At 44.4% G+C, this 15,308-nt stretch overlaps 1 protein-coding gene across 1 annotated transcript in view; it reads left to right on the top strand.

The window, feature by feature from the left end:
- The window catches only part of vps53 (VPS53 subunit of GARP complex), a 276,635-nt gene that overhangs the window by 156,894 nt on the left and 104,433 nt on the right, over positions 1-15,308 (top strand). The window contains exons 14-15 of the mRNA XM_080210682.1: positions 9,460-9,702; positions 12,744-12,891. Of these exons, the coding sequence (XP_080066808.1) occupies positions 9,460-9,702; positions 12,744-12,891 (391 nt within the window). The remainder of the gene's footprint in view (positions 1-9,459; positions 9,703-12,743; positions 12,892-15,308) is intronic.

Below are 15,308 nucleotides of genomic sequence, written 5' to 3'. Positions count from 1 at the left end.
GTTTGAGTTTTCAAATTGGGTCAGTTGTCTTGGTGAAATTGGTTGGGAGAAAATCCATGCTTTTCCTGATCAGAGATAAGATGGAGTGTCTATAATCAGTAGATATTGTTTAATCAGCAAAGTTACTTCAGTAGCACCGCACTTTAATTAATAAACATTTACAATAAGACTTCATGATATACTTGTGCCTTATGAGCTGGCTGTGTCACCTCCCCTCCTTCATTCAATGGTGTGATACAGGGAGCTGCAACCATGTTGATGCCATGTGTCACATGAGGAGCCTTTTTGTGCAAAATGGGAAGAGATTGCATGGGTCACAGCAGGATTGCACGTCACCAGCACTAGTGCTTCTGTCTACAATTCCTGCTGCCTCAGAAAAGCAGCCAGCATGATCAAGGACCCCACACACCTCAGGCGTACTCTCTTCCATCTTCTTCCACCTTGGGAAAAAGATACAAAAGTCTGAGGACACATACCAACCAATTCAAGAACAGCTTCTTCTCTGTTGCTGTCAGAGCTTTGAATGGACCTACCTTGCATTAAGTTGATCTTTCTCTGCATCCTAGCTATCGCTGTAACATACATTCTCCACTCTCTCCTTTCCTTCTCTATGAACGGTATGCTTTGTCTGTATAGCGCACGGAACAATACTTTTCACTGTATACTGATAAATGTGACAATAATAAATCATATCAAAATTTTGTCGGGTTTAGCCTGAATTGTAGATTTGTTTTTGTTTTAAGCAAGTAACGATCTGGTTTAATTTAAAAGAATCACATGGTCTATGTATCATTACCATCTCATCAAGGCAGCTGAATGCAAGTGTGCTAGAGTACCTCCGGATTGGTGATGTACGTACAATCACTGGGACTGCTGGCGTAGCGGCCGTTTTAAAAAGAGACAGAATGGCGTGGATCATCATGAATCATTTCCAAGAGAAATTTGTTGGATTCAAACACAACATTTTTATCCAATCATCGGATATGGGCGTTCCTGGCTCGGCCAGTATTTATTACCTGTCCCTAATTGCCCTTGAGTAGGTGGGGAGCCTCTTTCTTGGGTTGCTGCAGTTGTAGGAAAATTACAGTGCTTTAAGGAAGGGAGTTCCAGGATTTTGACCGAGTGACAGTGAAGGATCCAAGTCAGGATGCTGCGTGGCTTGGAGGAGAACTTGAAAGTGGTCATGTCGCCACATATCTGCTGGCCTTGTCCTTCTGTGGTAGAGATCTTGGGTTTTGAAGGTGTTGATGAATGAGTATTGGTGCGTTGCTGCAGTGTATCTCGTAGCTGGTACACACTGCTGCCATGGTGTGTTGGTGGTGGGGGGACTGAATGCCGAAGATTGTGAATGGGCAACAATGAAGCAGATTTCTTTGTCCTGGCTGGTGTTGAGCTTCTTGAGTGCTGTTGGAGCTGCACTCATCCTGGCAAGTGCAGAGTATTCTATCACACTCCTGTCTTGCACCCTATAGATGGTGGACAAACCTTAGAGATTCAAGAGGCGAGTTACTCATCACAGGATTCTGAGCCTCTGACCTGCTGGTCCGTTTCAATGGTAATCTCCAGGATGTTGATAATGGGGAATTTAGTAATGGGAATGTCATGAGGCAATGTTTAGATTCTGCTTGTTGGTTATTACATAGTATTGGTGTGGCGTGAATATTATTTGCTTCTTATCAGCCCAAACCTAAATATTGTCCAGATCTTAATGCACATGGATACAGACTGCTTCAGTGTCAGAGGAGTCGTACAAAGATGGTGCCAAACATTGTGCAGTGAACATCCTCATTTCTGACCTTAAAGTGAAAGGAAGGTCATTCATGAGGTAGTTCATAGAATTCCTATGGTGCAGAAAGAGGCCATTCGGCCCATCGAGCCTGCATCAACAACAATCCCACCCAGGTCCTATTCCCGTAATCCCATGTATTTACCATGCTAATTTCTCCCCCCCGCCAAACAGTAAGGGGCAATTTAATATGGCTGAACAACCTAACCAGCAGATCTTTGGAGTGTGGGAGGAAACCAAAGCACCCGGAGGAAACCCCTGTAGACATGGGGAGAACGTGCAAATGCCATACAGGCAGTCATCAAGGCCGGAATTGAATCCTGGAGCTGTGAGGCAGCAGTGCTAACCACTGTGCCACCCACGAAGATGTCAGGGCCCAGACACTACCCTGAGGAACTCCTGCATCATAGGGCTGAGATGATCCACTTACAGCAGGCACAGCCATCTTTATGCTAGGTATGACTCCAATCAATGGAAATTTGCCCTCCCTATTCCCATTCATTTCAGTTTCTGTGGGGCACCTTGATGCCACACTTGGTCAAATGCTGCCTTGATGTCAAGGATAGTCACACTTGCCTCTTCATTTAGGTCTTTTACATAAGAACATAAGAAATAGGAGCAGGAGTAGGCCATCTAGCCCTTCGAGCCTGCCCTGCCATTCAATAAGATCATGGCTGATCTGTCGTGGCTCAGTTCCACATTCCCGCCCTCTCCCCATAACCCTTAATCCTCTCTCTCATCATTTTTGTCCATGTTTTGATTAAAGCTGTAGTGAGGTCAATAGCTAAGTTGCCCTTGAGGTTCGCAACTGAGTGTCAGTGAGCAGGATATTGCTGTGTCAGTGCTGCCGTGTAGCACTATCAGCGATACCTTTGATCACTTTGTTGTTGATCATGAGTAGATTGGGCTGGTAGTTGGCCAGGTTGGATTTGCCCTGGTTTTCTCCTGCTTTGGGCTACTTTCCACATTGTTGGGTAGATGCCAGTGTTGCAGTTGCAGTGGAACGGTTTGGCTTAGGGCTAGTTCTGGAACACAAGTCTTCAATTATGCAGGAATGTTATGCGGGCCTATAGGCTGTGCAGTATCCAATGCCTTCAGCTGTTTCTTGATATCACATGGAGTGTTTCTCAGTCATCACTGCGGTTTGCAATAATCTCAGCCTGTGAGGACTCCATATAGACCTGCTCTTTTGTCAGTGCCTCAGGATAAAAACAAATTGTGGAGGTGGCCTCAATTGGCATTGGTCTGTCCTGTGTGGGTCTTGGATCTCTCTCTTGTGCCTACATCAATGTGACAACGTGGGCACACTTTGTCGTAATGAGTGAGAATCAGAGACTATTTCCTTGGGTGGATGTCAGAGACTGTGTTTCCTCGGGTGGATGTAGCTGTTACTAGGGGGCATAACTATAAGGTTTGTGATGGGAGATATAGGAGGGATGTCTGAGGTAGGTTCTTTACTCGGAGTGGTTGGTGTGTGGAATGCACTTCCTGCTGTGATAGTGGAGTCGGACACTTTAGGAACTTTATTGGATAGGCACAGGGAGCACACCAGAATGATGGGGAGTGGTATAGCTTGATCTTGGTTTCGAACAAAGCTCGACACAACATTGAGGGCCAAAGGGCCTGCACTGTGCTGTAATGTTCTGTGTTTCTATGTTTGTGCATTTTCTGGAGGCTTAGTTGTCTCAAACATCCGAAAAGATGAACCTTGCCATTAAGTTTCTACACTTGTTTGTTTTGCCAGTATTCCTTGATAAGTAGTTTATTTCTCTCCTTCATAGTTTGTATTTTTATAATGTATTATTTAATCTCTGAATTTGCATAGCAAAATGAACAAGTTTCAGTACTGTTCACATTTCAGAGTGGAAAAGTAAAGATTCTGGGGTGGGGACTTGGAGAAAGTGAGTCGTTTCCTGTACCTGGGATCACTGGTGTCAGAAGATCATAAAATCATAGAATCCCCATGGTGCAGAAGGAGGCCATTTGGCCTATTGAGTCTGCACTGACTACAATCCCACCCAGGCCCCAACCCCATATATTTACCCTGCCAATCCCCCGACACTAGGGTCAATTTAACGTGGCCAATCAACCTAAGCTGCACATCGTTGGAATATGGGAGAAAAATGGAAATATAGAAATTGAAATTAAGCAAAGGATTAGCTCTGGTTGGTTTAATTTTAAAGTTTATTTATTAGTGCTATCAATGGCTTACATTAATGCTGTAGTGAAGTTACTGTGAAAATCCCCCTAGTCATCACATTGTGGCGCCTGTGGGGGTACACTGAGGGGAAATTTAGCATGGCCAATCCACCTAACCAGCACGTCTTTCAGACTGTGGGAGTAAACTGGAGCACCCAGAGGAAACCTACGCAGACACAGGGAGAATGTGCAAACTCCACATAGACAGTGACCCAAGCCTTAATCAGACCTGGGTCCCTGGTGCTGTGAGGCAGCAGTGCTAATCACTATGCCACTGTGGAAGTTGGAAGAAGTTCAGTGGCGTGTGATGTGATAGAAAGGTATCACTGAAACTGAAAGGGAGAATTGACCAGACAGTTGTGAGACCGACCTCGTTATACAGTGCAGAACCTTGAGCAACATCAAGAAGAGAGGAACCACAACTGGGTACTAATGAGGTGCGGATGTTGAGATGGATGTGCAGAATAACGCAAAAGGACAAAATCTGGAACCAACACATCATGGTGGGGGAAGGCCAGTGAAGATTGTGGCAACATCAAAGAAAATAGTCAAGAAGAAATTGACGTGGGATGGTCATCTGTTGTGAAGAAAGAGAGGAAATGTGGTGAGGCAAGTAATGGAGATCGGATTCCCAGGAAGAAGGAGATGAGGAAAACCTGAGATGAGAGGGAAAGATGCAGTGGTGAGAAACTTAAAACACAGTGGGATAGGAAGAGGACTGGCGGGAGGAGGCAATCAACCAGCATTATGACAACCCCAAGTAAAGTGGGAGGAGTTAAAAGAAGAAGTAGATTAAACACATTGCCAAAACATCTTTTCAGCTCTTTATGAAAATGTATTTCTTTAAGTTATTGATACAACTATAGAGAAATATGTCAAACTATTTGATGTGAATTCCTGTGTAAACCAGAAAGCGTTTATTATTTCTATTACAGTTCTCTAGGATTTATGTGATACTTTTAACATAAACCTAATAGGACAGATGTAGAATTCCTGCAGTATGGAAGGAGGCTATTCAGCCCATCAAGTCTGTCCCTACTGCATCCCGCTCAGGCCCTATTCCCATAACTCCACAGACTTACCCTGCTGATCCCCCTGACACAAGAGTCAATTTAGCATGGCCGATCAACCTAACCCGCGCATCATTGGACTGTGGGAGGAAACTGGAGCACCCGGAGGAAACTCACGCAGACGTGGGGAAAATGTCCAAACACCACACAGACAGCGGCCCGAAGATGGAATTGAACTTGGGTCTCTGGCGCTGAGATGCAGCAGTGCTCACCACGGTGCTCCTGGATGTTTAAATTTTCCTCATCCTTTTCCCATTGTTTTGGAAATTGGGTCTTAAATCAGTTTTGTTATGTTTCCCATATCTCGATTATTAATGTACAAACTCTCCCAAATCATGCTCTCTGTTCATTTTATAGATGCAATTTTTCTAATCAAGCATTTTTAATCATTAGTGTCTTGGGAGAAATTTGCAATGATTCTGCGAGCTCTTCTCAAATTACAAAACTGACTGCAGTGCAGAATAATTAATTGCGTGGACAATTTCGAGACATTGCAATATAGGGCATCATATAAATGAAGGATATTATTTTGCTTTCTCCCACTATTTTCTTTTTCTTTGTTTCTTCAGTTTTTACAGAATCTGATACGTTCCCTTGTGACTCGAGGCTTTCCACTTTTTGTGCATCAATCAACATATTTATCCATTATCTAACATCCTGAGAAGCTGCACCTTTCCAGTGCTGTAAAATAATCCTCATTGCCAAGATTAAACCCAAATGTAACTGATGGGCCCCTGGAGGGATAGTCTGAGTATGACCAATTTAGCACTAATTGCTAATGTGCGTTTAAGAATATTTCCCAGAAGTAACTGGTACTTGGGTTCGAACATTTCTGTGGTTGGACAACATATGGGCACTATTAACCTCCTTGTTGGCATGATGCCAGTGTTTCCGATTGTAGTAACCTTACCCTTAAAAGCTGTGCTGCAGATACATACAGTAAACTAGACCAAACTTGATTCTGCACAAGTCCTTTGTAATGTTCTGATCAGCCTTTTCTCTGATGTTTTCTACCCACTTGTTCTTTTGTCATAAACTTTGGGTCTTTATTTACACCATTTTAGGCTTGCCCATGATCATCTTCCCTTTGCACTAACCTATCCATTTGGTACTTTGTAGCATGGCACCGTGTTTAGCACTGCTGCCCCACAGTACCAGAGACTTGGGTTCTATTCCTGGCTTGGGTCACTGTCGCTGCGGAGTACACACTTTCCTCGTCTCTGCGTGTTTTTCCTCCGGGTGCTCCAGTTTCCTCCCACAGTTCGAAAGACGTGCTGGCTAGATGCATTGGCCATGCTGAATTCTCTTTCAGTGTACCCAAACAGGCCGTGGAGTGTGGTGACTAGGGGATTTTCACAGTAACTTCATTGCAATGTTAATGTAATCCTACCCGGTGACAATAATGAATAAACTTAATCTTAAAAGGAGCTCTTCAAAGGAGCACTGATGAATTTTGAAGGCAGAGCAAGGAGTTAAATTTTATCGACATGTCTTCTTCAAAGAAAAAATACACCCCTTTATGAAAGAAAGGCTTTTTCTTAGTAATTTCCTGGTGTTCTCATTCCTCCTGAAGGTGTTCGCTCACTGCTTGGTATGGTCCCACAGGCACCAGGAGCCTTTCTGCATCTTGCTCAAGCAACCATTATCCATCAGAGCCTGAGCTAGAATCAGCAGCCTTTTTAATCATTGGAGACAGCACAGTTGGGACTGATCCTCTTCTTGTATATGGTCAAAAAAAAAGTGCGCTTCAGGCAGGGGGTGCCTGAATAGCGATCAACATCATAAATCCTGGTTGGTATTCCTCTCCTGGATCGTGTCTCTATCATTGTCCTGACTGAGAACGATTCATTCAGCAGGAATAATATCCTGAAGCTACCTGCTCTGCAGCTTCAGCTAGTCACGTTGCATAACCTTGCAAAGTGTCTGGGGTTGGGGGAAGGAGTGGGGTTAAAAAAGATGCAATCGCCCGTCGTGCTTATGGCTAGATACTGCCATTCAACTTTTCGTCAACACCTCGTTCTCCCTTCTGATCCCTGGCGTAAGTAAAGCAAGGAAGTAATAACAGAGGAAGATTGGTTGTAATAAATTGCCTTTCATGACCTGCAGGATTTCCAAAGTACTTTACAGCCAATTAAGTGGTTTGAAGTGTAGCCATTGTTGTAATGTAATCCAATTTGAGCATAGCAAGATGCCACAAACAGCAATGTGATGATGACCAGACGGTCTGTTTTTCAGTTAATTGAGAGATAAATGTTGACCCTCGAACTCCCTTGCTCCTTTTGGAATAGTGCTCCAATGTCCTTTACACGACTTAAGAGGGCAGACAGGGCTTCGGACTGATGTCTCATCAAAAAAAAGCACATCTGACAGCACAATCCTCCCTCTAATAAATGGAGTGTTCATTGTGCTCAGGTCTCTGAATGGGGCAGGAGAGGGAGCTGCCACTGACACTAGGGAGAATGCTGTTGACAGCCAAGGTTAATTGATAAAAAATGCCTGAGACAGAAAGCTGGCGAGCTGCTTGAGAGCATGTAGTGCGCTTAAAAAAGGAATAAGTTGTATATTAAAACTTGTATCTTGCATTGGGGCCTGGAAAGGTTGACTGCTCTGGTGCCCGTAGCTATATCCTGAAGTTCCTTGAAGTCCTGATCAAATTTGGAAGATCAGTCTTGTAATGTTTTTGCCATATGCATCAACACCACTTTAGTGTTGTGCATCTTGAATGTCACTCGCTCTACTTTTCCTTGCTTTCATCTGTGTGAAAGGAAGGGCACTAACACACTTGATTTGAAAGAAATATACTTGAGCAGGAAGGTATCCACCTTCCTCAGTCTGTTTTCCTTCTGGGCATCTGGCAGAAATGGAACAAAAAGTATCACGTGCACACAAGAAATAGAAGCAGGATTAGGCCGCCAGGCCCTTCAAGCATGCGGTGCCAATCAATACAATCACGGTTGATCTATTTTGGCCTCAGCTCCTTTTCTGCACCATTTCCCCATAGTTCTCTATCACTCAGTCTATCAAGTATTTATCTGCATCCACTTTAAATACTTCTGATGATCCAGCCTCCTCTACCCTTTGGGGCGGAGAATTCCAGATATTCACCACCCTCTGCGAGAAGAAATTCCTAAGCACCTCAGTTATAAATGACCAACTCTTTATCTAATAGCTATGTTCCCTTGTTCCAGACTCTCCCACTTATGAAAACATCTCACCATCTATCCTGTCAAGCACTCTCAGGATCTTATATGTTTGAATAAGGTCACCCCTCACTTCATAAGGCAGCTACATACACCGACCAAACTAGGTGTTCCAGCTCTTGCGTGACCAGTGTTTTTACATTGAAGCCACCGGTCTGTATTACTGGTGTGGCATTTTGGTCAAGTAGATGTAATGACCACCAATTAGCCAACAAGATGAGACCAGTCTAATTTGGTATAAGAATATTTTTTAAAAGTTGTTGTTGATCTTGTACTGGTTAAAAGTGTACTTTTTTTTGTGAAATTTAGGTTTATTTATTTCACTTTCCAATGTCCTCATGTTTATCATCTGCAGAGCTGCACGTAGACAACATAGAGTTACAGGGACATACCAATACCATTGCTTTTTGAAAGAGCTTGGCAAGTTCCAAGCTGTACTGCAAACAATTCAAAAGAGCAAGTCTCAAAACATTTGGCCTTTAAATCATTGGAGAGTCGATGTAGTGAAAGTGAGAAGAAAGGGGGCTTTATTTTGCATTCTAATGTGTTGGACAATTGAAAATAGCCTCTCTGACTTGAGTCAATATACCACATATAACAGATGCGTGTGAGCTAAAACAAAGCTGGATTTTTTTGAGGGAGGAGAGACGGTTTTGTTTCATAAATGTTTTCCTGTGAATCTTGTAGTGCAAAGAAAATGAACCTCCCCGCAGTTGAATCAGATGATTTGAGCTTTGATAGCATAAGATTTATAAAGCTGCTTGTTTTCCAGGCATAGCCTTAACTGGTACGTTTCCCATGTGCTAATTTCTCTACTGCAACATCATATATAGGGGCGGCGCAGTGGCCTCACAGCGCCAGGGACCCGGGTTCGATTCCTGGCTTGGGTTACTGTCTGTGCAGAGTCTGCATGTTCTCGTCGTGTCTGTGTGGGTTTCCTCTGCGCGCCCCGGTTTCCTCCCACAGTCTGAAAGACGTGCTGATTAGGTGCATTGGATGTGCTAATTTCTCCCTCCGTGTACCCGAACAGTGTGGCAACTAGGGGATTTTCACAGTAACTTCATTGCCGTGTTAATATAAGCCTACTTGTTACACTAATAAGTAAACTTAAAAAACATATTTAACAGGAAAGTTTTCTTGTGCTAATTGTATCTCTGGTCCATATTTCAATTGCTTTTTTCTTTTTTCCCCTTCTCATTGCCAGGAACCTCAGTGAACTGATTGACAGGTTTGTGGCGGATTTCAAAGCCCAGGGTCCTCCGAAGCCAAACACTGATGAAGGGGGAGCAGTGCTCCCTAGCTGTGCCGATCTATTTGTCTACTACAAGAAATGCATGGTGCAGTGCTCACAGCTCAGCACTGGAGAGCCCATGATTGCTTTAACTACCATATTCCAGAAATACCTGCGAGAATATGCGTGGAAAATCCTCTCCGGAAACCTACCCAAGTGAGTACAAAATGATCTTTAAATAACCAGGCGGAGTATTTCCTCTGCAATCAACAGCAAATGATTACTTGATTTCAAATCAGCAGTAATAACATCCCAAATCGGTGTAATCCCCTTCAATTAGCTATGTTCCTAAATGAGGATCCCCATGTGTAGCTTATATGTCTCTCATGTCCAGGGCAAGCTGAGCCCAGTTAAAAAGAGAATGCTGGAAACTTGAGAGCCAAAAGATGTCATTTGGATGAGAGGGTTCAGATTAAACCAACGTGGGCCATTTTAATAACTCCTAACTAATCTCTATTCAAGATTAGGTTCCAAGTTAAAGTTCACTCGTTTACATTTTGTTTACTTTAATGAAGTTTATTTTGATTTGTAAAGTGCACTGGGAAGATTCTTGAACTTTTGATCTATTTTGTGCTGAGGGAACGCCACGGGGCAGACTTTCCCCTTGCTGCAATTGGCGTAAGTGTTTGTATAGGCTCAGCATGGGGAGACTCAGTAAATCGGATGCAAGCAGAAAGAACAACTGGTCCTAATTGGAATGGACTGCAATCATTTTCACCATATATGGTGCTGCACAGATCCAGATCACCAGGTTGCGTGCAGATTTTTGGCAAGCTTTCTGTTCAACATTGTTCTTGGAACCAGAAGTTTTAGTGAACCCGAAAGTCCGAATAATGGTCAATGGGTACATTTTATTTTGAAGTTATGCATCGTCTTCCTGTACGACAGATGGAAAATCCTGCCCCCCACCTTTGTGCTTACGGTGAAATTGGAAATTGTTTGAACATCAATCTGATGGGTTGGGCATGTACCAGGTGGTGTTGGGAATGTGATTGTAATTCCCCACATGGTGAGCACTGAAGCTGAACTCTGCAGCTTTTGGCGAACACCGAGGCCGGCACACTTCTCCCACATGGAGGGAGCAAACACTGAGGACCAGTTGGTCCACGCCAGCTTAAACACTTCCAGTAGCTGGCTGAGTAGCAGCATGAGGGGGAAACGTGTGGGGGCAGGTTTCATCTTGTCTTCTCTGCGGCTTGTGCTGAAAGGAAGCTGCAGAAGCAGAGAAGAGGAAAGAAAATATGGAAAATTCAGATAGAAACACTTGAATTGACAAAAAGATTACAACACAGCTGCGATTTCCCATGTGGATCGTTGAGGCCTTTCTAATTTTTGACACTGTACATGTAAATGACAAAGTTGAAATGTCTACACCCTATGGCTGGAACTCTACCACCTCGCCCGCCATGGAATCAGCACGGGTGAGTGTCTGACAACAGAAATCTCCGTTGACTTCAGGCGGGAGTTTTCCAGCTGCAAAATCCCACCCTATGTCTCAGTTATGGTCTTTGCAATAATGGCTGCAGTTAAGACTTTATGCAGTTGTCAACGTGGCTTCTGCAGCTTGAGGAGACCTACCTCAAATGGACTGTGCAGTGACGATGCGGATGCCAAGAATGGCCTTCTGATTCAGCTGCTCTGTCTGAATATCTTGCTAATGAGATATGTCCACAGACGTAGCTTTGTTGAAGAGGGGCATACGGGCATGCTGAATCTGTGCCAGGTCCGTCATATTTCTGTCGTCTGAAACAAGGGGTAACATTATAATCCTGTCTTGCTGGCTCCATACATGTTAATGTCAAGCAAGGGCAAGAGTATTTGGGGTCACAGCATCTCAAACCAGTGTTCACTCCTGTAAGGCCTGAATCAGCAGATGCCTCACAAAATTACTTGACAATGTTCATTTGGGTGAGCCATAGAGTTGTACAGCACAGAAAAGGCCTTCAGCCTCAAGATAAAGGGGGGGCGGTTTAGAACAGAGTTGAGGAAGAACTTCTTCAGTCAAAGGGTGGTGAATCTCTGGAATTCTCTGCCCGTTGAAGTGGTGGAGGCTACCTCGCTAAATATTTTTAAGACGCGGGTTGATGGGTTTCTGATAAGAGAGGGGATTAAGGGTTATGGGGAGAGGGCGGGAATGTGGAACTGAGCCACGACGGATCAGCCATGATCTTGTTGAATGGCGGGGCAGGCTCGAGGGGCCAGATGGCCGACTCCTGCTCCTATTTCTTGTGTTCTTATGAGTCTGCATTGACAATAACTACCACTAAAGCCATGCTAATCCCATTTTCCAGCCTACGTCCCATATCCCTGAATGTTGTGATATTTCAAGTGCACCTCCGAGAAATTTTAAAAGTTGTAAGGTTTCCAGCCTCTGCTGCCTTCTGAAGTAATACCTTCCAGATTCTCACCACCCTCTGAGTGAAAATGTTTTTTCTCAAATGCCCCCTGAACCTCCTGCCCCTCATCCTAAAACTGTGCCCCCCTCGTGATTGACTCCTCAACCAAGGGGAACAGCTGCTTTCAATTAACCCTATGTATACACCTTGTAATCTTGTATACCGCAATCATGAGGTGGGGGGGAAAGGAATGCAAATATATAAACAACAATAACAGCCTTGAGTATCCGAATTTAATCATCTCTTCAATAAACGTACATTTTCTGATGGAAATGTATTTTACTTATTGCTGAAGGGCAGGTTCCCTCAAACTATGAGAGAAAAATGGTTTGGGTGCAATAACACCTTACCGTTATATTGCACCTTGAAACATAAAGGAAACCCAAGGAACTTTGCTCAGAAAATTGGACGCTGTGCAGATGGTGGGGCAAGCGTTAGGGGAAGCAATCAAAGCTGTGGTCAAAGGGGTAAGTTTTCAGGGGCCTTTGACATGAGGGAGAGATGTGACATGTTGTGGGGATTTTTTAATTCATGGGACATGGGTGTGGCTGGCTGGGCCAGCATTTATTGCCCATCCCTAGTTGCCCTTGAGAAGGTGTTGGTGAGCTGCCTTCTTGAATCGCTGCAGTCTATGTGCTGTGGGTTGACCCACAATGCTGTTAGGGAGGGAATTCCAGGATTTTGACCCAGCGACTGTGCAGGAACGGCGATATATTTGTTTGCTTTGTTTTCTTGTCGCAAAGGGTCGAATGGCCTCCTGCTCCGATTTTCTTGTCATTTTAGCATTTTCTTTCTCTTCAGAACTACAAGTAGCAGTGGTGGCCTGACCATTTCCAGCCTACTAAAGGAGAAGGAAGGCTCCGAGGTTGCCAAGTTCACAGTGGAGGAGCTCTGCCTCATTTGTAGCATTCTCAGCACAGCAGAGTACTGCTTAGCAACAACTCAACAGGTGAGCATCCTGTGCCGTACAGCAGATTTAGAGGAAGGTGCTGCATGCCTGTTAGTGGAAAATAGGTAAGCTACTTTGCTTGAAGAATAACTCTGTGCTGCCTGTAATCTTAAACATGAAATAAAAGGCATGCTGTAGTTAAAGGATATGTTTGTAAATATGGGGAAGGTGATGGTCTAGTGGTATTATCACTAGACAGTTAATCCAGCTATTGTTCTGGGGATTTGAGTTCAAATCCTACCATGGCAGATGGTACAATTTGAATTCAATAAAAAATATGTAGAATTAAGAATCACAAAACCATTGTCAATTGTCGGAAAATCCCATTTGGTTCATTGATGTCCTTTAGGGAAGGAAATCTGTCACCCTTCCCAGTCTGGCCTCCATGAGTTATAAGGAGAGGCCAAATAGACTGGGACTTTTCTCTCTGGAGCTTAGGAGACTGAGGGATGACCTTTTAGAGGTCTATGAAATAATGAGGGGCATAGACAAGATAGATAGTCAATACCTTTTCCCAAAGGTAGGGGAGACTAAAACTAGAGGGCATTGGTTTAAGATGAGAGGGGAGAGATACAGAAGTGTCCAGAGGGGCAATTTTTTTCACACAGAGTGGTGAGTGTCTGAATAAGCTGCCAGAGGTAGTAGTGGAGGCGGGTACAATTTTATCTTTTAAAAAACATTTAGATAGTTACATGGGTACGATGGCTATAGCGGGATATAGGCCAAATGCTGGCAATTGGATTAGCTTAGGGGTTTTAAAAAAGAAAGTGGCATGGACAAGTTGCCCCGAAGGGCCTGTTTCCATGCTGTAAACCTCTATGTGACTCCAGAGCCATAGCAGCTGCCCTTGGGCAATTAGAGAAGGCAATAAATGCTGGTCAGTCAGTGATGCTCAAGTCCCATAAGTGACTGAAAACAATAGATTCTGTCAGGGAAGGAGGCGGCAAGAACCCAGGGGACTAAAAAGTAGTGAGAGTTCAGGAGTTTGAAAACAGCACAGTCTCGAAGAGTTGGCAAGAACAGTGGGGTATTAAAGCTGGAGAGAGCAGAGCGGGAGGAGTGTGTGAATCCAGTATGGAGCAGCGCAGGAGGAGAGCGGGGAACCCGGTGTGGAGCAGTGCAGGAGAGATTGGCAGACCCATATAAAGCAGCACTGAGCCGTCACAAGCCAAATGGAGTCAGATTTTTAAAAATGGACCCACGGGTCAGTGCCATCCTCATGAGCTCATGGAGCCCCCACTGAACTTTATGAATCCCAGGGAGAGCGGTTCTGTGGGAAGGAGAAATTGGAGTATACGTGTTTATAAGTTATAGGCCCATACAGCGGGGCAAAGGCCTTGCTCCATCAAGCTGGTGGTGCGCAGGCACCCCATGTTAAAAGGAGTCAGGCACAAGCATCTTCCACCCCTTAAAATGAAGGTGTGGACCTGACACAGACCTCTGGGGCTGTGCAATCGACAAAGGGGCTGGGAAATTCAGCACTAATGGTACCCTGCTCCTGGCAAAATGCCACGTTATAACCAATACCTTGTTCTGTCAGAGAGACAAGTCATGACAACACCCCCGCTCCAAGCACTGGCACCTGCTGAACTATATCATCATCTGAGTGAGGAGCCAGCCATCAGGATATCCCAATCACCCGCTCTATGATAGGAACTAATGACTACTGGACATCCCACTGTCTAATCCACTCTGTGATTAACATCAATGTTGCCCCAGAGCAGTGATAGCAACAGAAACAATGCCACAGGAAAATCAATGCTCAGACACTCAAATATCCTGACCAGCCAGCCCATTGCTACCAATCTGATCACTCCCGTGACCCAGAGACACAGAATGCATACAGAGCCTGGTCTGCCCTCAATCATAATCAGCACCTGTGAAGAGAAGCATGGCCACTCAGCCAAGAAAACACCAAAACTGGGAATGACCAGGTGGTCCAGGAGTTGATAAGCACGAGGCTTTCCTGAACCTGAAACAACAAACTAACTCGACAAATGGCTGAGGACCAGAAAAAAACCCATGGCCCAAAGAACAGATGGTGAACGAAGAAACCCACAGGAAATCCAGCATTTAGCTAACAGCCAGGAGACATGAGACCACCCACAGTTCAAGTATCCAGGAGTCAACTCAACTGCTGGCCAAGAACAGAGAGGGACTCATCGTGAACATAGAGGCAGCTAGTGTCTACTGAACAGAGCACTTCAAAGACCTCCTTAGACTCTATTCTTGACATGATTCCTTGACTCCACCCTGCAGCATGCTACCCACCACCATCACAGCACAACCGTAACCCAGCAGGAAGTAATGAACAGCTAAAGAACAACAGTGTAACAGGAACTGATAGAATCCCTGCCAAAACATCAAAACAAGGCAAAGGAACATGATTGCCGCAAATACATGACCTCATTTCCCTT

This window comes from Carcharhinus amblyrhynchos, chromosome 23 (assembly GCF_965287045.1).
Source record: "Carcharhinus amblyrhynchos chromosome 23, sCarAmb.v2.hapA, whole genome shotgun sequence".
Taxonomy (NCBI): domain Eukaryota; kingdom Metazoa; phylum Chordata; class Chondrichthyes; order Carcharhiniformes; family Carcharhinidae; genus Carcharhinus; species Carcharhinus amblyrhynchos.
The sequence above is the reverse complement of the archived record's forward strand: the minus strand, read 5'-3'. Positions and strand labels throughout refer to the sequence as shown.